Below are 23,704 nucleotides of genomic sequence, written 5' to 3'. Positions count from 1 at the left end.
ATCATAGATCCTATTTAAACTTTCTCTGAACCCTTAGAAATATGCTTGTCCCTAAACCTAGGGTGTATTTTAGCCTAATTTTAACTTTCCTTTGCCCTTTCATGAATTCTCTGATGGAATAGCTACTTACATTCAAGATTCCTGTCATCTCTATTTCAGTAATCAGATCTTCCTTTCTGGTAAGAATCAGCTTTAAATTATCAGTTGTCCTTATCACTTCTTTTACTTTTGGAAGGACAGAATTAGCATTAAGATAAATCAGACATTTCTCATTGGCTTTACTTTTGGCAGAGAGAATTCCAGTAGATATCTAAATAGCTAAAGTCTTTCCCTCAATAGAAGGTAATGTCATGGTAAGTGTGCTAAAACTGGAGAAATCTATGTCCCAATCCTACTTTCTACTAGGTGGTGCATTGGAGTAAAGAACACATGAATTCCAATCTAATCTCAGACACTTTCTAGCTGTGTGACCCTGGGCAAGTCACTTTATCTCCATTGCCTCAGTTTCCTTATCTGTAAAATGGTAATAATAATAGCACCTTTCTTTCAGGGTTATTGTGAGGATCACATGAAACAATAATTATAAAGCACTCAGCACTACAGTGCCTGGCACATAGTAAGCATATAAATGTTATATGATCACCTTCAATTCATTTTTAAACTCATTACAGTTTGGCTTCTGTTCTGATCACAATGGAAAATGTTAATATCAATTATCATATTATTGCCAAACAGGATGGCCTTTTCTCAATCTTTATCCTTGACATGTTACTTTTGACACTGCTACACAATGTCTTCCTTTTCTCTTCCTTGGGTTTAGTTTTCATGACAATATCCTGTAATAGATTTTTTCCCCAATTATCTGACTAATTCCTCTCATGCTGGATAATTGTCATATGCAAGACTGTACAGTAACCAGGACAAGTCCTAGGCCATTTTATCTTCTCTTTCCATAGTATTTTGTAGTGACTTCATAAGCACCTTTGGGTTAGGGGATTATTTTTATGAAGATCATTTACACACAAAGCTCTCATCTCTCCTGAGCACCTGTTTCATATCTGCACTGGGCATCTCCACCCAGATGTCCCATATATTTATCAAATTCAACATGTTTAAAATTAAACTCATTATTTTCCCTCAAGACTCTTCTCTCTTCCCAATTTCCTCATTTCAAGGAGACTATCATTCTTCCAGTCACCTAGATTTACAACCCAGACATCCTTGATTCTTCACATTTCCTTACTCCATATACAATCATTTGCCAAGTCTTGTTGATTCTACTTTCATAAGACCTCTCATTTCTATCCCTTTCTTTTCACATCACAATCATGTTTGTTCAGGGATTCATCATCTTGTGCTGGGATCATCACAATACCCTCCTACTTGGTTTCCTTGTATGTTAATATAGATCCATAGAATCATAGACTTAGAGCTGGAAGGGGTCATAGAGACCATCAAGTCCAACCCCCAAGTTAAATCTATGAGGATCAAAGAGGCGTAATGACTTGTCTAGGGCCAGCCAGTGAGTTTCTGAGAAGAAATTTGAACCCAGATCTTCCTGATTCCAAGTTCAATACACTCTTCTCTACATCAAGGTGACACCCACTTTTGTATCTCTTCCCTCTCCAAGGCATCCTTCAGATAGCTGCCAATTGGTAGTTCCAAAGAACAAGTCTGACAATAATAACCTGTTCAAAAAGATCCACTGGCTCCCAATGCCTCTACAATATAAAGGAAACTCCTCTGTTTGACATTTAAAACCCATAATTCCTGGCTGATTGTACATTACTCCATCTTATGGAATCTACACTATGGCTAAGCTGGTGTTTACTGTACCAGATACACAACATTCTATCTCCTTTGTCCTTTGCCTTTGCATATGCAAATATTTAGAATGCTCTCTCCTTCTTTTCACTTCTTGGGAGACTCCCTAAAAAGCTAATTTTAAGAGTCTATTACTATAAGAGGTCTTTCAGATTGCTACAGTTAATTAATCCCCTGTCTCTTTAAATCTGATAGCCCTTTCTTTCTCATCACTTTGCATTTATTTTGTTTATATTCTTTATCTGTAAACATGTGGAGTCCCCCAAGTAGATTCCTTGAGGACTCCCTTCTGCTATTTTATCTTCTTTGTTATTTAGGGGACAGTCATCAGATCAAAGCCCATCATTTCAAACTTTTTAGCTTTGGGTCAGGTAAAATAGAATACAATCAATGAACCAATTAAAGTGAGTTTGCATGCATATGGAATTTATTATATATATTATAATATTCCTGCCTCATGGCATCCCTAATTTCTCCCAAATCACAGTTCAGATATTATTTCCTGAGACCTTTTCTGATGCTGCCACCCCACTCCATTCTTAGCACTCTATCTTAAATTTATTTTATTTTTATTTTTATGTACTTTGTATTTTCATGTATACATGTTATATTATGAAGTAGAAGTTAATCTCCTTGAGGACAAGCATTATTTTGATTTTATCTTATACCTCCAGTGTCTTGAACATTAAATCAATGTTAGTTGAATTCAATAAGGATTTTTAGAAGTTATTTTATTTAAAATCTTATACAGATAGATAATAAATGAAGCAGGGTGGTTTAAAAAAATAACTGTTCAGAGGAAGCTTGACAAGGGATATAACTAAGCAAAATCATCACAAAAGGAATGAGGACTACAAACAGAAAATAGAAAAAAAATTTGCATAATGAAACCTCTACACTTGTACCCTAGTATCATTGTCGGGATATGCTTACAAAAGAGGTAGAAATGACATTAAAAAGAACAAAAGAAAGGATAAGAAGACAAGTTTGAGCAAGTATAGTTGAGCGGAAATGTATATTATAGGTAATACAATATTCTAATATTAAGGAAGAGGCCAGTATACAAGGTATCTGAAAGAGGGAAAGAGACTAAAGGTATTAGAAAAATCTCAGACTTTATTAATATCAAAAAAGGGATCAAGATAATATCAACAACCACTAACCTACTGTAATATTGATTCTTTTATCTGTATAACATCTATATGAGTCATCTATACATCTGAGGGCATCCTCCACAAGTGCATAATTAATAAACAAGCAGCCTTTCACAAGTGATATGCACTTTATCATTTCACAATTAGCTGAAAGATGTAGAAAATATGAAATCCCATTGGGGCTATTATCTTTTAATTATTTTTTTCATGTAGATTTTTTAAAAGCTTTTTTTTTTTTTTTTTTTTTTTTGCAAAACATATGCATGGGTAATTTTTCAACATTGACCCTTGCAAAAACTTCTGTTCCAAATTATCCCCTCCCTCCCCCCACTTCCTCCCCTTGACGGCAGGTAGTCTAATGTATGTTAAATGTGTTAAAATATATGTTAAATCCAATATACATATAATATTTATACAATTATGTTGCTGCAGAAGAAACATCGAATTAATAAGGGAAAAGAAACTGGGGAAGAAAACAAAATGCAAGCAAACAACAAAAGAAAGAGTGAGAATGTTATGTTGTGTTCCACACTCAGCTCCCATGGTCCTCTCTTTGGGTGTAGATGGCTCTCTTCATCACTGAATAATTGGAATTGGTTTGAGTCCTCTCATTGTTAAAGAGAGCCATGTCCATCAGAATTGATTTTCTATTAATTATTTTAAAAATTTGATTCAAAAGAAAAAAAAAAACACCACCTGATAGGCTCTTTTCTAATATCTCCTAAACACATATCAAGGTCATCTATAATTCTTTGGAAAATGTATAACAAAAATATTGCTTAATGACTTTTTGATAATAAAAGGCATAAAAAGGGAATGTATACATGTACAGATATGTGCTCACCAAAAGTATATGCTCCTACAATAGAAAAGGTCTAGCATAGATTTCAGGCTGAAGAGGGAGTCTCTATGGATGATAAGATGTTCTAGTCATTTCTATTTGTGGATGATATTGGGCTAATTGCATAAAGCCTCAGTATACCACAGAGCTTGCTGGAAGAAAGCATAGTAACTCAAAGTAACTTTGCTGAGCAGATGAATATTTATTGCCCAAATTTCTACACAGGCATTCTATAGATTTGTCTTAATAACATGTATATCTAAGATAGTACAGATGAATAATGAATTGGGGTTAGAGTTGAAAAAGAGGAAGAGTGTGGAGGAGGGCAGTACCCACAACTTAAAGCACTTAGCACAATAACTGGCACCTAGCGGATGCTATATAAATGTAAATTCTCTTCCCTTTCTCCTTTTTCAATTTCTCTAAATACTGAAATAGTTATGTTGGTAGCATGATTAATCTTTCATTATATCTTCTAAATTTAGATGATTTTTTTTCTAGCTTGAGCCTTGCATGTTACAAACACTATGGACATGTTTGGGAATGGCTAATAATTGAACATTCAGAAAATTGAAGTTTTATATCTCAATATAAATGTTTCTAAGTCACTCCCAATAGTGGCTAATTATGATATGGGGCTTATAGAGTAGGCTGGAATGAAAAAAAAGCTTCTTGGGATCCATACAAATGAAAGCAGCCTGTGCATAAATTTCAAGTAGTCCATGAACTTGAATGGGAAAAATTATGATTACTTCCCTAAGTGCTAACTGAATTTTTTCTTCACTATTCAAAAAAATATTTTCTTCAATTATGAACTTAAAACAAACATTATTCCAAGAAAGTGTCCATAGATAGGCTCATCACATAGAATAGGTAAAGAGTTCATGCAGTAGACATCTTCTTTCTAATATATTTTAGAAAAATAAGGCTAGCAAACAAACTCACTTGAAATTCTGCTGTGACCAAATCAGGATTCCTACCACTTCTAGTACTTCTTTTGTACTTTTTGAGAATAAAGGATGTCAGATCATAACTGCTAAGGGATCATATTCAATCTAATCTAATATTTATTGGATGAATGAAAAACGTTTTAAGTGCTTACTATTTGCCAACACAGACTGAACACTGGGAATCAAATTGAAAAACTGAGACAGTTCCTGCTCTCAAGAAATTTGCCCTCTAATTTGAAGATGTGTAAAAGGAAGTTTATCTGCAGAGAGGGTGAAAAGGTTCAGAAAACTTAAAGACAACTGAGAACTCTGACAAGACCCAGAGATCCTTAAGTTGAGTTAGTATGTGGGATGATGGTTCCTCAGCGGTCTAGAGGGCCTAGAGGCAAGGCAAATGGAAGGTATGATAACACCTTATATAAGGTAATACTTTACAGGGAAGGTATCCCTTTAAGGCATAGGATTGGTGATTCCATATTTCAAGGAAGCAGTGTGAGAAGTTTGAACTGGATCTAAGCATCTCAGAATAAGGGTTGTATGGAAGGTAATGAATTGCTTCAAGTAGTGGTAGGTTTTTCCTCCACCATCTCTCCATTTCCCAGTCCAAATTGCGTCTGGATGACCTGGGGTTGTGGGAAAGGGTGAAGAAAAGTAAAGTGCCTACTATGTGCAAGATATTTAAATCAGCAAATTTCTAGATGATATCTTGCTAAGCACTATGTTATCAAATAATGATGATGACAATCTCTAATCTTTGCTAAATCCTATGTTTCTACTTTCAAAACACTCCCATTCACAGAGCCACTACTCTAGTTAAGGTTTGATGGCTTTACCTGAACTACGGCAAGAGCCTTCTCATTGCTCTCCCTGCCCACAACTCTTTCCCCACTCCAATTCATCATCTACTAGATTGTCAATATTTCTAAAGTGCAATTCCTTTTCCTATATTTCCAATCTTCTAATGCTTTAATTTCCTTCCATATGCTCTACAATCCAGCTTACAGTAGCCTCTTTGTTCTTCCTTACCCAGGGCACTCCATTTATGGGCCTCTGTACTAGCTCTCTCTTCAGTCTGGAATGCTCTCCCTCATCACTTCAGCTTCTTAGCTTCTCGGATTTCCTTCAAGTTTCAGCTCATATCCTCCTTTCTGTAGAAGAACTGTCCTCCTTCCCCTTGCCCCATTCCCTTCCAAGATCACCTTCCACTTGTCCTTTATTCATTTGGTATGTGCCTACTTATTTATACACTGTCTCTATTAAAAGATGAGGTCCTTGAGCACAGAGGGTATTTCTGCCTTTCTATGTATTCTCAGTGCTCAGCCCAGTCTCTGGCAAGTCATTAATGCTCAATAAATTGTATTTGTGGACTAAAAGATCAATTGACATGATTCTTTAGAGTTTGCTTGGCACCTTACTCATAGTAATCTTCAAAGCTGATATATAAAAATGATTATCTTCATTTTGGAAATGAGAAAATTGAGTCTCTCTGGAGATTAAATGAGTTGCCTATATAAAAAAGCTGGTAAATATCTGAAATGGGATTTGAACCTCAGTACCTTGCATGGGAAAGGGCTCTGATACCAAAGTTTTTATATTCACTATGACAACTGTCTTGTGATCTTGGACAAATCAATTAATTTTTCTGTGAAATGAAAGTAACTACTTAAGTTAGCTACCTCACAAAATTGCTGTGAGTGAATACATTCTAAAGGATACATTTTCTAAACCTTGAGTTTCTATAGAATTGTAATAGTAATTATTAATAATAATTCCTGGAAAGAAAAGAAAATAACTTGTTGGGTATGACGAGGGAATTCTTTTAAAGTTTTGAGCTTGACCAGATGGTCCCTAAAATACCTTTCAATTTTACAATTTTGCTAGTTTGTGAAATCCTCATGAGTTTTAATCCAAACATTTTACAATTTGCTTTCTATTTTCTCTAGGCTCATAGTTTTTTAAATTGATCAAGAAGCTGATATACTGTAGGATTCTAGAGGAATTTGGATGAAAGCATAGATGGTAAACTGGAAGAGATAACTAAAAAATGGATGACAGAATAAGGATTCAAAGATATATTGAAAGGGTAAAATGTTTAGCTGAACTTAGGAAAATTAAATTTAATAAAGATAAACATAGATTCATAGATTTAGAACTAGAAAGGACTTTAGAGATCACTGAGTTATTTTACAGTTTTATTTTACAGATGAGGAAAATGAGGCACATAGAGGCTAAGTGACTTGTCCAATGTCATTTTGCTAATAAGAGTTTCAGACAGAATTTGAACTCAGACTTTACAGAATCTCAGTCCTATAGTCTATATTGTCAATACAATTGCAAAGTCTTACCCCTCAGGTTAAAAAAAAAAAAAGAATCAAATGTGTAAGTACAAAATTGGAGGGTAGTGAATAGGAGGATAATACCTCACCTAGGGAGAAAAAGTATGGTGTTTTAGGGGAATCCAGGGTCATTATGAGTCAATAATATAACATAACATAACATGACAGAGAAAAGAGCTAATGATCTACACTTGAAGTAATATGTTCAGAAGGAGGAGATGATAATTTTGCCATTATCTTCTCTAGTCAAGTCACAGGAAGAACGCCTTAAATTTAAGGAGCCACATTTTAATAAAGTTTTGACAAATTGGGGTACGACAGTAACATATAAAGATAATCAGGATGGTGATAAGACCAGATCTTGTGTTTTATGAAGTTTGGTGGAAGAAGATCAGGAATATTTAGATATCGGAAAAGAAGATTTAAAGTGATGATCAGAACAGTCTCTGAGTTTCATGTTTACATATCTTTTTAGGTGTTTTTTTTTCCTTCAAGCAGAATATAAGCTGTTTGAAGACCCTTGTTAAGATACATCTTTGTGTAGCAAGTACTTGGCTTAGTGCTTGGTGTTTGGTAAGTACTTGAAAACTGCCTGTCAAATGAAAGAAAGATATTTATTTTCCTAGGTCCCAGAAAGGACAAATAAACCACTCTCCTTACCATCTTTCACTAAATTTATGGCACTAAAAGTGCTATTTGAGGAACATAGGTATGTTTATATCTTGCTATATATATATGCTGTGGTCTTTTCAGCTCTAAAAACCCAAGAAACTTATCCAAATAGATCATCTCTTTTAAGCTTTTATGGACAAAAATGCTCTCTTTGACTTATAAAATTTTCATTCTGGTTCAAGTAAGACCAATCTTTTGGTTATTTATTTAACTTGATTTTTTTTTTTATACAATTTACCTTCTTGGTTAATTTGGTGACATTTGGGTATTGTCAATGATGTGCCCTGAAATCTTGACAATCTTGTATTTGCTAAAACTTATTTGGGATACACAGGGAGGAAAAGTCATTTGTTTAAAAAAATGCAAATTGAAACAATTTTGAAGTGCTAAAATCTTATAGCTTAGACTGGCTAATAGGACAGAAAAAGGGAAAATGATAAATGTTGGAGGGGATGTGAGAAATAATGCACTGTTGTTGGAGTTGTGAACTGATTCAACCGTTCTGTAAAGCAATTTGGAACTATGCCTGAAGGACTATAAAACCATGCATTATCTTTTGATTTAGCAATACCACTACTAGGTCTTTATCCCCAAAAAGATATAAAACAAAATAAGGATATAAAGATATAAACAAACAAGATATAAAATAAAAAGGAAAAGAATCTATATGTACAAAAATATGCATAGCAGTTCTTTTCTGGGAGCAAAGAATTGAAAATTGAGAGGATGCCTATCAATTGGGAAAAGGTTGAATAAATTATGGCATGTGATTAAGATGGAATACTACTGTGCTATTAGAATTGATGAGCAAGGTGCTCTTAGAAAAACTTCAAAAGATTCCCATTAGCTGATGCAAAGTGAAATGTATTCTGTATAAACTAACAGCAATAATGTAAGATGATCAGCTTAGAACAACTTAGCTATTCTCAGCAATTCAAGACAACTTTGAAGGATTTATAATGAAAAATATCTGAATGCAGACTGGAGCATATTTCTTATGATATGAAACAGACAGATATATGATAAAAATAGTTTCAAAGAAATCAGTTGTGCAGCCACACAGGGTCAAATTTATTCCAAGATTTGTGCTACTGGACCTTTTCAAGTTAAGATTAAGTAGCAAAAGGTAAAGCAAAAATTGACCTCTAACCTAGTCATCACCTTTTGGAGTTTCTCATTTAACTATATATATATATATATATATATATATATATATATATATATATGTATATAATTACATATATATATATTATATATATATAGTTGTTATATATATAGTTGTATATGTATGTATGTGTGTATACATATGTATATAAATTTAAATATATATGAAGAGAAAGAAAGAGAATCACACAAAGAGTATTCCATTTCTCCCCTTTTCCTATTTAAATATCATTAAAAACTAAATCAGTTCATTGATAAATACTAAAATATGACTTTATTACGCTCAAATAAGGAACAGAGAAATTATTTGTCATTTAAAAGAATAATTCTTAATTATTCCAGGGGACAAATGCCTACTCTGCAGTTTATTCAGACTGATCCTTTATTTTCTTATGATAGAGAAATATGGGTCTCTGAGTCATATCTTACTGTCATCTTGTTAAAACCATTAAGAGAAGGTAGATACAATTGAGGGAATAAGGTAAAAATGAAAATAAAACCAATCATTTACTACATTACCAACTCTAACAAATATATTTAAAAAGGCTTTTTGAATATCTTAATTTTCCATGCTGTCTTTGCATCCTATTGAATACAATTATATGACATATGTGCTACTTTTAAGAAAAGTACATGATTTTATTAGCTCCTTAAAAAGTATTAAAATTAAGGGATAGGAAAAGAAACAACACTTATACATAAAACTCAAATAAGATTTTATTTTCATTCTATGTCACATACCAGTTTATCTAAAAACTTAAATACTATTTAGTGCTACATATTTCTCTTACCTTGTTGTCCTCCATTGCTTCAGCATGACCTAAATAAAGGTCACCCAAGATTCTTAAAATCTGCCAGAGATGTTTATGTTCCACTAGGTTCTACCAAATTTGATATACTCACTAAGAAATCACCAGTTGAGAATCAGTTTAGCTAAGTACAGATGGAGCTCATCCCTGAAAAGTTGGCCATGAAACAAATACTGACCACACATTAAGCTAGTGAAAAAAATGAAATCAGGTGGGGAGGAGTTGACATCTATATTATTGAAAGTACCATCCATGCTTAGGAAATTAGGAAATCAAAATTCTTTTGAAATACAGAAAGGTACTTCTACAGTCTCTTGTCAAATTTCATGATAGTGGATGATATAATTGGTCTTAATTTAAGTCATATGGGACATTTTTACATTGGAAACATGGAAAGGGAGTTACGGAATATTCTAGACTGCCATGGTTGAATAGATAGTAGAATGGACAGGTAATGCTTTTCTTTGAAAAAAAAAAATCAATGCCTTGCCTAAGATTTTGAAGGCATGGTTAAAATTAGTAATTCATCTCTTATAAGGCAGAAGGAAAAGTCAATAAGACTAAAGGTAAGTCAATTTAAAACACATGAAAATATTAGAGTTTATAGTTAGCATGTTTAAACTCACAGCCTATGAAATCTACTGCCATCAATAGTTATAATCAAACACTATAGTTGGATTTTAAAGGAAGCTGCATAATTTTGTGGGCGATGACCACAATTGTTGTTATGCATACTGTGAAAGTGGTTATCAAATCTCATGCTTCAATGTATGAGTTGATGACTATTGGTGCAGAGAGAAATTTCCTTTCATATTAAGAACAGACAATTGGGCAGATGCATTGAAGTTTCTTTTGCACCATTCTCTCAGAAGGGATGGGCCAGGGAAGGAGGTGGAAAATGAAATTTGTTGGGTGAATAATTTTATATCTTATGTAACTAAGTTGACAGTAATCAGCTTCCATTTTCAACCAGTACATTTTTGTCTTTATGGCTACAAAAGCAATTAGTAAATCTTAAAATCTATAACATATGTAATATAAGAAATGAATCTAAAAGTTGGCTTAACATAGGAGAAAAGAAAAAATAGAAGATGACAATTAAATCTTTATGATTTTATTAGGAAACTGTCTATTAATACTACCACATATTGTAATCAAGATGACATATGAAGTGGAAATGAGCTATCTAAATAATTTTATAAAACTTAAGAGTTTATAACTGATTTCATTAAATGGAAATATTCTCTTTTATTTTAAAAATTTACTGATCAATTCTTTTCCTCTACTGAAGGTCAAGATTAGTCAAGGTCATTTTCTATCTGTCCTTAACTCATGGTTTACTTAGAAAAAGAATACAAAACTCTAGGAATAGAATATTTTATACAACTTTAACCAAATAATTTCCTGTGTAAAGATCTTATCTGCCTATAAAGATCTTATTAAAGTCAAGAAAAGTCTGGAGTTTCTGAAATTCTACAATATCTTTATATTTCCATGGATTAAATATATGATCTGGGGTTATTTTGATCCTACTTATGAAAAAAATAATAGTTTAAAATGAAGTTCAATTTTTTAATAAGTGAAAAATACAATGCTATTGGAGCAAAAGTCAGTGATATAAATAACAGAATTTTGGTATATTTTCACTCTGATACCTTAGATAATTGTCATTATTAAGAGTTAAAACTCAATCTTCTTAGAGATATATAAAAGTTAAAAACTTTTATAGTTCATTTTAAGAAGATTATTTAATGAAATTATCTAGACAAAGACAATTTTCATAAATATATTTTATGAAATAATATTGTTATGAAACAATACTATTTTGTGGAAATAAATGTGAATAATGTCAATGTGACATGTAGTACAGACAAATAAAAAAAAGTGGTTTCAATCAATGTAAAAGTACCAGAAACAAAAATAATATATCTTCCATTCTCAAAAAAGTTTATTTTATAAAATCCTAATAAAGAGTATCCTGTGTCTTTTCATAAGGAAACAAAATTCTTCAAATTTTACAAATGAACCAAGACAAAGATATGTTGTAATGATAAGTCAGAATGAAAGTTATAAGTACAATTAGGTCTAAAACATGGCTATAGATGATGTTAATTTCACAGTTTAAGTACTAGTAAAAGAGTGAAATTAAATGGAATCAATATCAATCTGTAATAGTATAGAATGATATAATGCTTTTAAAAATTACAAATTAAATTACATTTAATTATGTACATATCATAGTCATGTTAAAAAAAAAAGTCATGCAACTTTCCCCAAATTTCCTAACTAACAACTTAAATGATCTTTAGATATATTCATTATGGTAAATAAACAAATACAAAGTTTATAGCTTACATGTCTTCTACATCTGGAATCTTGTTAATTTTGCAAAGTTCTTTATATATGGCCTAAAGAATTACAGTAGGTAAAAGGACATAGACTATTTAAAAGTATTACTAGGAGACCTTTCTAACTAAAGTTTGCTCTCTATGTTGCATTAATAATTTAATAATTTAATTTTTAGTGATTTGAAACCCTCTCTTAAACAAATGGTAAAACAAGCAGTCTGTAGTGTTCACACTCAGTCAGTATTCTCAATGCAATTCAAGAATATAGCATTTATAGAATATATAACCCAAGATTGAAATGCATGATGGAATATGAAAAAAATAGTTAAAAATGCAACAAAAACACCTAAACCCAACCCCCCAAAATAACAAAATCCCCCAAATCAAAACATTCAATGATTTTTTTTTTTGTATTTAAAATTGTAAAACGAGTGAAATGTGTATGAAGGCAAAAAAAGTTACAATTTAGAAACATTAGTTGTAACTCACTTGACACCCATGATCCCGCAAGATCACAAATATGATCATGTTCTAAATACTGGAGTTAAGACAGTTCCAATGCTAAATATATATTCAAGATAGCATCTTATATTGCAGAAGGTTGTCCTCCGCCCATCCCCACTCCAAAAATAGATTTTCATGCTGGGATATTATTTAAGAAATCCCTTTCTACTGAATTTAAACAAAACTGTATCCACATGAGCTAAAGAAAGTGGAAAAATTAAGGCAATTATCCAGAATTAAAAAAAAAATTTAGTTAATAATCAAGAGAAAAGGACATTTTGATTTTCTTCCTAGTATTATAAAATTTAACTATATACACTGGATTAGTCAACTCTGCTTTACTTTACTTCTGCAAACAACTGTCTACATAGGACACAAATTCTAAAATTGACTAAATTCTGTTTTTTTCCAACTACATTAAGCATTTTGCCATTGTTCTTCAGTCATGTCCAACTCTTTGTGACTACATTTAGCATTTTCCTGGTAAAGATACTGGAATGTTTTGACCTTTTCTTCTCCAGATCATTTTTACAGATGAGGACACAGAGGCAAATGGGGTTAAGTGACTTTACCAAGGTCATGCAACTAATAAGAAGTCACATTTCTCTTATGCCAGTTTAGTACTCTACTACAACAAATTGCCCCCACATTAAGCATACTTAGAGATAAACTGAACAATAAAAGGTAGCCAAAGAAAGTCAGTCTAGTCTAGCTAATTGATATTATAAATGTCATCACAGCTTTTCCATACAAATTTGACAAGGACACGATACATTTTAGCCTTTTTCAGAATTTACATTTGATTCTTTAGTGAATTAAATATACATGAAACTTTTCTTGGGAACCATTACTGATGAAATAGTGCCTACTGAAAAGGCTGAAGTGTTTTAGATTCCAAATGATGAACTATCAAAAAACCCAAAAGATAAGGTCAACTATCAAGAATGTGATTTAAAAAAAAAGCCACTTCCTTCATTTAGCAGGTTTTATGATACTTCAACTTTGTTATGCTATTTTATTTATGATGCTAATAGATATGATATTGTAAACTGAGAATTAAAATTTCACTGCAGGATCAAACAAATCAAGATGTTTTATATAATGTTGGAAGCAGTTGAGTTAAAAGAAAAATATTGTCATTAAATGAAGGGTAACATAAAACACTTGCAAATCCATATCTTAGATAAGTATTCTAGTTTCAAATTGGTTTCATTTCAATGGTTTCCTTTAGAGTATTCTATAGGAAACACAACTTTTTGCTTATTGTTTTTTTCTCTCCCTCCAATTTGTTTCTTTTTTTCTTTTGGCACAAAAGACATGCACACACACACACATACACACACACACACATATACACATACACACAGAACAACAAAAACAACTTGATAAGAAACTTATTGGATTTCTTCAACATAAAATTAAAATATATTTAATTCTTGCATATTACAATTAAAATTGATATTTATTATTACAGACTGTTTTCCATTTTTATTAAGTAGGATTTAATTTAATTTTTATAATATTTTCATAAACATTCATCATTTGTACTGTCTACTTAAATGGGGCATGCTATCTTCCATTATTTATGTAAAGGGCCAAAATTTATATCTTTATTAAAAGTTGTAAAATTATATTTGTATACTGACACTGAGCAGGTCGGTCTATGCTAATAAACTTAGACTTTCTTTAGAATATCAAAAAACAAAACAAATAAACAAACCAACAAACAAATCTTGAATGGGTCAATCTGTTGATTTTTATAATTCATTGGTTCAGTGAAAAATTACTCAGCATTTAAAAAAAACCTGTGTGTCATTCAAATTAATGATAAAAGTCAATTTGTTATACTTGTATATAAATTTTTATGACACATCCTTATATTTTATTTGAATCTGTCCTTTACAGTTAAATCCTAAAATAAAATTTCTTTTAATTTCCATTTCTAATTAAAAATTTAATATTAATATTTTTCAGTGGAGTTTTAACTATACTTATTCATGTGGTCAAGAAACCTTTCAAAAGAAGGGTGTCAATGTTTGAACTTCAATTTTTCTTGAATGACCAAAGTGTGAGGGAATAGTAGTTGCAAAAGCATACTAGAAGGACATATATTCAAAAATATCTTCTAGATGCATTTTGTTAATTAGGATTTCACTTGAATTAAAAATCTATTCTTTCATACAAATGGCTCTAAGTTGATCAAGTCTATATTAATCCTTTGTTCCTTAGTGTCAACTACTTTACTAAGATAATTTCCTAACATCTAAACAGTTGAGAGTATCTTGCAAAGGGGCTGTTATATTAGAGATATTTCAAGAGAAAAGCTCATCAGGCCTTCATGAGCCATTGTAGAGTCCCTAAAGATACACTGATTTTGGATAACTGGAGAACAACATAAGGATGCTGGCTACTATAGATTAAGGAAAAGGGTGTCCAAAAAATAGATGAGAGAGTAAATTTCATTTCCCTTGTGATTTTGCTTACTATTTTAGGAGTGACAACCTTGTGTGTCCCTAAAAATCATCTATTCTGATTTTGGCATAAATGAAATAAGAGGGACAGTTATATAATAGTCTTGGGGTTGTTTTTCCTGGGGCTTCTTTTTTGTATGACGAAGTAATTTTTAAGTTTGGTGGTATTTATCATTTCTTTGTATATCTCTCCTTTATTAGACTATTATTGAAGGAAGGAACTTTATATATTATCTTGTCTAGCATTTCCCAAAATTAATTTGTTTAGAGACTTTGAAACTTAAAATACTATATCAGAACCCATAAATACTATTTTGGGAAGTAGGGCCCAGAAATAAGCCTGAGGAAAAAAGGGGTTGTGGCAATTTTAAAGCAGAACAAAGTGAGCCTATTTTTATACTAAAGAGTTGTTGAACCTAATCTGCACTTTGAGACATACAAAATTTCATGTTTAATAGTTTAGAGAAAAGAATATTGCAAATGAAAAATTTTCTGACACAATACCCACCCTCTCAAATTGCATGGAATTAAGCTTCTAGTCTAAACTTCTTAATTTTCCAAATGAATAAAATTCAGGTCAGCCAGGTTAAGGGACTTATATAGGACCTCACAGCTTATTAATTGGATTTACATAAATTATAAACTAGAGCAACATAAAAGTTCACAAAGTACTATATTTAGCTGGAGAAAAACAAGTATTTTGGGGTAGAAAAATGTGTATTTTTGAAGACCACTTAAAAATCATTATAAATACATTTCAGAACAGGGGTTTCAACAAATTAAAAATGTAATGCTTCAAAAATGGATTCTGAAAAATACAATCAATGAAGAAAATGTCAGTCTATGGAATAAATCATGATCCCTAACTAAGAACATAAAGTTACTTACAAATAAAGTCCTCACATACACATGCACAGGGCAAAATAAAAATCTTGAAAAACCTCCCATTAATTATATAAAAATTTAATAGATGAATATTTTCCTCAAAATTATTTTTCACTCTTTCCTTCATAGTACAAGTATACTCAGGTCCACACTGGTAAGAAAAGTGTCAGAATTCAAGCAACAATTCAAACAGTTATCTCTTTTTCTACCCTGAGATGTAATTCCAAAAATCATGCTGTTTGACCCTGAACATTTTCCCTCCTTTTATGTTGCTGTAAAGCTGGGAAGACCAACTAATGATTGATTGTAAGGTTTTTGGCTAGAAACTTCTTTGTAAAACACTAAAACATATTCACTGAAACCAAAATTTTGAGCAAATAATTGTAGCACAAACCTGGTTCCAGATTTGAGAAATGAAATTTTAATTCCAAACAAATTATACAAATTCCATAAAAATAATGATGTTGTCATACAATTATAATTTATCCAAAGAAAAGGTAATTTTTTTTAGCTTGATGCCAGAATAACTTTTCTTTAAAGCATAAGCTTAGTTTAAGTGTCATTGATAGAAAAGAGAATATTGAATTTAATGATTGTTTTTTACTATGTTCTTTGTTTCTTTGGTTATTTTATTATATACCAGAAATCATATTAAAAACCATTCATAACATAAAGATATGTTTTAATAGAATTGGTGAAATTTTATTATATGTCACTTGAACTTAAAAATTACTAAAAAATTAGAAATTTAATGAAAATTATGAATTATTTCTTTTATAAAATCATGATTAAAGTTATAATTTCAAGATATTATTATAATAAAGAAGATAATATCAATACTAAATTGATAGGTTTTTTTCCCCCTCTTTTGACTTTTTTTTCATTGTTTATGTTATTATAAAGGAAGATATTTAAAAGAAAAACACCTATCAAAGACTATGAGGACTCTAAATCAAACATAATTTTTTAAAAAGTACTTACCGTTGCTGGGGAGGCCCGAGTTGTGTGTGTCACAGAATGGCCAGAATTTTCCATTGAATTGCCAATCAGATAGGTTCCTCCAGAGCTGCTAATGAGTTGTCCTCCTGTAACACCCATCTGAATCCCTCCAGTGCCCACCATACTATGAGATGAGACCACTGTAGTCACCTGTGCAGAACTTCCTTGGGTATCAAAGTAATTCCCTCCAGTGTTTTGGCTATACATCTGGGTTTCTGTGTAAGGATAAGTTGTTGTTCGGCTTTGGAAAGAGAAAGAAAAACAAGGTATTTACTGTCTTGTTTACTATGTTCTTTACTATCTTTATTGAGAATAGGCATATACACACATTTATATAGATATCTATCTCACTGTCTCTCTTTGTCTTCTTTCTTTATATCTCTTTAGCTTGACCTCTAGATAAAGGCTATTACTATGTTTTTTATTCTTCATTCCTGAAACATAAATTTTTAAAATTGCCATTGAGATAGGCACGTAGAGAAGGTACAAAGTCTAAATGAATCGTAGTCCCTGCTCTCATGGACCTTCAAGTCTAGTATGACAAAACCACATTTACAACCGCAGTTTTGTTTCTCTTCCCACTTAGAAACTACAGTATATTTTAAATACAAAAATGGTACTACATCTCTAACCAAAACAAGTACTTTTAGCCTAATGAAGTCTAAAATTGGGTGTTCAATAATTCAGAATATTGAAATTCTGAAAACATCATCATTTGTATATTACATGTCCTTTTACCACCCAAAGAGAGAGTAAGTGATGGCTTGTACAGAAACTGCTACTATATTGCCTCAAAGTGGGGAGAGGGAAAAGGAACTCCATATGTCTATCTTCTTTAGTGATAAGAATGAAGTGAGAATTTTAAGTATAGCATATATCATACTTCTTATAAGTAACCCTTTTCTGGAAACTTTAAAAAAATCAGATAACATATTTTTCTTCCATTAAACAAAAGAATGTTTACTTTACAAGGCTCTTTAAAACTCATGGCTATCAAAAATGAAAAGTGGTAACATTTGTGATCATTTAATTATATTAAATCAAAGCATGGTTTAATAGAAAGAACATTGGACAAGTGATTAAAAATTGGTTTGAAGACTCAGACACACTACTCATTCAATTTGGGCTTTCTTCAAGTTATTTATCTCTCTGGACCTCAGTTTTTTTATCTAAAATATGTAAGAGTTGTCCTATGTATTTCTAAAATTCTTTTCGGTTCTACAATTTTATCATTTTATGCATAATAAGGGTTAGACTATTTAGAGAAATACCAATGTATGGGAGAGATTATTCTTATTTTAATAAGCTACACAGGTAGAAATCAAGTAAAAGAGGAAAGTATATAAGTTCTGGGACCTAACTATTGCTCCTTAGGATTCAGATACTCTTATTAGTTTATAGAAAGAAGTTTGACTCCTGAATACCTCCTTCCCATCCCCTAGGTAAGGCTGTGCAATTTTCAGGAAATCAATTTTACAGTGACTTTTATTTAGGAATGAGCAATTTTGAATTTTTAAGGATGTTGCAAATAGCAGGTACATAAACAGAAAGGGCTTTTAAACACTGGAATGGGTGATAGAAAGAGATGGCACAATCATCTATTACAAAATGCTTTAAAAAGGAAATTCTCATTAAACTATTACGTATAATCCTATCCAGAGCCAAAAGCATGATTAGATGGCTCTCTCAGGTACTGTAAATATAGTTAATTTGGATTCATATTATAGTATTACAAAGCTCTGCCCAAACACTTAACATTCACCCTGGGCCACATCATGTACTTTTTTGTTTCTATACTTTTGTTTTAGGTCAAGTTCAAAAGCAAGTTTCTCTAGAACCAGAACCCTTCCCATATATTTCTATCAAGAGGGATCATTCCTTGTTTTGAACTCTTTTCTTGTTTTCACACCTATTTTATGTAGTTACACTTTCAGTCTCTTACATTCAGATACATTATAAATTTTTGTATTCTTATCCTATCTTGTCAGCTAGGTATTAATAAGTTCCTTGGTGGGGAAGGGGAGAGTTGAGAGAAGCAGGAAGGAAATATTCCATTTATTTACATTTCCAACAATATTTCACACATAATAGGTGTTTGAAAAATGCTTGTTGAATGAAAGAATTTGCTAATGATTGTGAAATCCTGTATCAGCTAGCCCTTGATGATTATATTTCTTTTACATTTTACATGTTATTTCTTATATAAAATTTTCTGCAGAAATGTTCAAATTATATGTTTTTAAAACAGTTGTTTTAGAGAATTACTCAGTTTCTGGCCTACTGAGTAGAAACTAACACTATTTTGAACCTTACTGTAAGGAATAGCTAAATATCTATCTAAAATCTGTAACATTTCAAAGATTTGGCTTTGCTCATTTTAAGTTTCTCCTTTGATGGTTTATTTTAGGGGAAAAACCTTTCTGTTCTATGTCTACAAGAAAGAACCTATAGACTCGACATAACTTTCTCTCCACATCACTATTATTAGATTCCATGTAAACGTTAGGATGCTCTAGGTTATGATGTTACTGGTCCTCTGAAATTCAGCTTTTGGGCTGTTTTTATCCCAACATACTTTACCTACCTTGGGAGGAAAATATATTTACTCAGCTTACTCATTATTATATGTTATTGACTTAATTTTAATTATATAATTTTAGGATTAAGACCATCTCTTATGAACTCCCTCATCTTTTTTACCTTAGAACTTTTCAGCAACATTGCAGTTTTCTTCCTTCTGATAAAAGTGATTCCTCTTCTCCATTAAGGTGAATCTTTCTAACTATACCATTCTCTTCCACCTCTCCTCCATACCCAATCATTCCTTCTTCTTGCCCCCCATTCCCAACTCTCTCTCATACCACTATTTGTTTACTAACATACTTAGATGTGTTAGGATAAGATAGGAGTTCCTACTCCTAAAATAACAATATCCTTCCCTACACCTGTCTACCCCAATATAGTTATCAACTTCACCAAATCAAATGACTTTTTCTTAATTGTGATCTCCCTTGACTTTTCTACACTGTTGTGCTGTTGATTCTATCTTCCTTTTGAATGCAAGTACACTCCTTTCTTGGCTTTAGATTTGTAACTCTTCCTGGGCTCCTCAGATTTTTCTAATTATTCCTCTATAGAGTTAATCTTTTTGCCATCCTATAAATTGGGTATTCCATATAGACTTCTCTTAGCCTTCTTTCTTTTCTCTCTACAATCTTATCTTTAATAATAAAATTTACTCCCATGAATTGAACAATTACTACCATGTAGAAGATTTCCAAATCTATGCTATTCTTGGTCTTTCTTCTGAATTCCATAAGTATATCATCAATGAGGAAGACCCCCAGTTTTCCATACTCCACAGATTCAAAAATAGACATATTTCCACCCAAATTTGCTTATCATTGTAATTATTGTCACTGTCAAGTAAAATACTAATCACACAGTTTCCATATTCAAAGGGCTTGATGTTATGGCCAACTCCTTCTACTCTCTCCCCTCTAATTTACTAAGTTCTGTCAATTCCACTTGCATATCATCCCTTGTATCCATCCAATTCTTGCTAGTTACTGATACTACACCAGGACAAGCTAGGTTGCCCCCTATTTGGCCTATAGTATTATCTTATCAGTTCTTCCTACCTCAATTTATCCCATTTTCCAATCCACTCTTCTACATTTTTTGCTAATCTTTTTTATACATAGATTTGGTCTTAAAAATCCCCTACACAAAAAAATTCAGTAGTTTTCTGTTGTCATCTAGCAAAATTTTGCCTGACATACAAGGCCCTCCATAATTTGATGTCACATCATCTCTTTAACTTTATGCTTTTCTAGGCATAAAGAAATTGCTAAAATGGATTATATATTGGAGTTGTTTAAATTTCATGTCACATTTCTTCTAATTTGGAATTAATTTTGTTCTTTTCTCTTTTAAGTCAACAGTCTGATTTACACAGACAACTAGCTGATTCAGAAAAGAATCCCATGATGGCAAATAGTGATTTTTAGTCTATTAAGATATATTTAATTTCATTTTAAAATGCTACCTGACCTTCCTCACCATGTCTAATGTATCCCAATTCTATTTAAAACCAATCTACCAAACTTCTTTAAATGTTTCTCTAAGAACAACTTGTGACCCATCTTTCAATTTAGCTGCGACTTACTTTTTATTTAGGATTACTTATAGTGAGAACATCAATATCTATATGTTCTTCCACTCATCGGTTACTGGACAAAAATCTCACATTTGAGAGTAGCAATAACTGTTAATATTTATAGATAGTCTAAGAATTGTGATCTACCATTGAGAAGAAGTGAAATGTGAGGGATAATGCACAGGGATAAGGGTTATTTTGCATTTTTCTTTGCTTTGTGAGTTATAATGGCTAAAGAAATCATCCCATAGTGGTCAGGTTACTTGGTGATGGAAGTAAAGAACCTTTCAACACTTAGACTGATCTATAGAAAACTTTTGTTAACACAACCATACAGTGGTATTCTTCACTTCAAATAAAACATCAAAAAAAAACACCCCTCAAAACTAACACTGTCATAGAATGCAGTATCCACACAGTATCCAGGATAAGTAAGTTGATGATCTTTCTGTACTGTTTTTTTTAAGACCACTTCTTTAGAATGATTTTGCAAGATCTTTCCCATTGAAGTTCCCCTTAAAGACCTGTCAAATAATGGATGAGAGTAATTCTTTCAGATAAGTGTGTAACTCAGTTATTCTTATCTTCATGATTACTGATTCTTTTCAAGCAATTCTTTGGATAATGGGACAAAATATCAAATGAGTTAGAAAATATAATTGTAATTTAAATAATTTTGTAGCTACTGCAATGACTAGCTGTATTTTCCTCTGTAAGTAAACATTTATTGAATGGATAATTGACTGAATAAATATATGAACTTATAATTCATGAAGCAATGTATCTCAAAAATTTAGCTTTAAACTATTTCCACGGACTCCTTTTCTCAAATGTTGTATAGCAGTTTGGGCCATGTTTGGATATTCCTGGAAAGAATTTCACAAAAATTCAAAAGTCACACCACATTGGATGAACTTAAATAAATTGTATGGACGTACATGTGTGTATGTGTATATATATGCTTCTCTCTCTCTCTCTCTATATATATATATACATATATATACACACACATACATACACATAATATATATGTGCATGTATGTATATATGTTGTGTGTCTGTCTGTGTATATATGTGTTTTAGCACTCTATTCATTAGGAACTCAAGAGCTTTATTCAGCCTGTTATATATCTGCTATCCTTCTAAATGCTCCAAGGCAGATAGTGGATAAATGACCAGTAAAAGACATATTTGTTTTGTGAAATACACTAAATAGGGAAACAAGACCTTTCCACTAAATCTTTTATTATAATCATTACCTAAACTGCATAAATTATTCATATAAAGAACAACCATAAAACTGGTTAAGATTACTAATGTAGTAATATGTCCTGATTTAAATGAAAAAGATACAATTGTTTCTTCAATCTTTTATCTTAACTGCAACCACAGCAATATGATGTGAGAAAAATAATCAAACAAATATTTATCAGAGCTTATTATGGTTAAAGAGCAATGTTTGATACTCTTGAAGGTATACTTTTTTGATAATGATGATTTGACATTTTGGATCAAACATTCCATTATTTGATACTTATTTCTCAAATAGAAAAGCTAAAGCATTTATTGAACTATCATTTTTTTTACCCACTGTAGATAGATATACATATGTGCTCCTTCTGTTATATCTTCTATAAAAATGCATATATATTAAATGCAAGGGAAGAAAACAGTAACTAAACTCTTTCTCAATGTAGTAGTTACTGATGGAAATTTATTTCTACTCACAAAAAGTCAGGCAGTCACAGTTATGATTCCCTCAATAACCATAACTTGGCTCCCTTTACTCACATGTAGTACTTTTATTGCTGAATATGGTGATTATTCTCATGCCTTTATATATGTGTATATTTGGAGTGGGAATCATAACTTTAAATTTCTTGTCTTTAGCAGGTATAAATTCTCAGAGGTAACTTGGAACTCCTACTATTGCTTTTCATTTAATTCCTTAGTTCTTAAAAAAGGAAATAGAAAGAAAAAAACCATTAAAATTACATTTAACACATTTGTGAAGAGAAAAATATACTATTCTCGTAAACTATGGTGTACATGGGTGGCATAAAGAGTCTAAAACTATTTGAGGTAAAGAAAATTGCATATGTACAGATAATTAGAAGAAGAGGTTTGCTTTTAATCTGTGCCACCCAGGTTAGTATTTAATGGTATGAGGGGAGAGACTTAAAACATATATATGTCTAAAAGTTCTTACAGCAGAAGGCAGAAATATAAGAATGGGCTTAAATCAATTCTGGCAGACATGACATATATTTCAACAAAGCTGGATATAGCTTTGTCCTCAATAACAAAAATATAACAAATATCCATTAGCCACCCTTGTGACTAGACAAGTTGCTAAGAGAAATAATGAAATTTAGAGAAGACATGGTTTCTGTCACTACAGAACTAACCATCTGGTAGAGTGAGAAAATACACCAGAATGAATAATGATAATACACATTATGTGAGAAATATATATTTGAGAGGTACAAGACAAAGTGTTACTGTTAAGTTTTAACTTTGCAAAGTACATATTTGATTCAATATAATGGACATTGATTAAGCACCTACTATACACTATATTAGATATT

General features: G+C 31.6%; 1 protein-coding gene across 8 annotated transcripts in view; it reads right to left on the bottom strand.

The window, feature by feature from the left end:
- RFX3 (regulatory factor X3) overlaps positions 1 to 23,704 on the bottom strand; it is a 314,889-nt gene that overhangs the window by 100,604 nt on the left and 190,581 nt on the right. For 7 of the 8 annotated variants that reach the window (XR_004233321.1, XM_023497908.2, XM_031962220.1 and 4 more), the window contains one exon: positions 16,940 to 17,198. Coding sequence is in view for 7 of the 8 variants with exons in the window: in XM_023497908.2 (XP_023353676.1) it covers positions 16,940 to 17,198 (259 nt within the window). In the remaining variant the exon portion in view is untranslated. Of the gene's footprint in view, positions 1 to 16,939; positions 17,199 to 22,907; positions 23,069 to 23,704 lie in introns of those variants that run through there. The other variant, XM_031962246.1, reaches the window with a different exon arrangement.

The sequence above is a fragment of the Sarcophilus harrisii genome, chromosome 1 (assembly GCF_902635505.1).
Source record: "Sarcophilus harrisii chromosome 1, mSarHar1.11, whole genome shotgun sequence".
Taxonomy (NCBI): Eukaryota; Metazoa; Chordata; class Mammalia; order Dasyuromorphia; family Dasyuridae; genus Sarcophilus; species Sarcophilus harrisii.
This window is presented reverse-complemented; position numbering and strand designations above follow the sequence as displayed.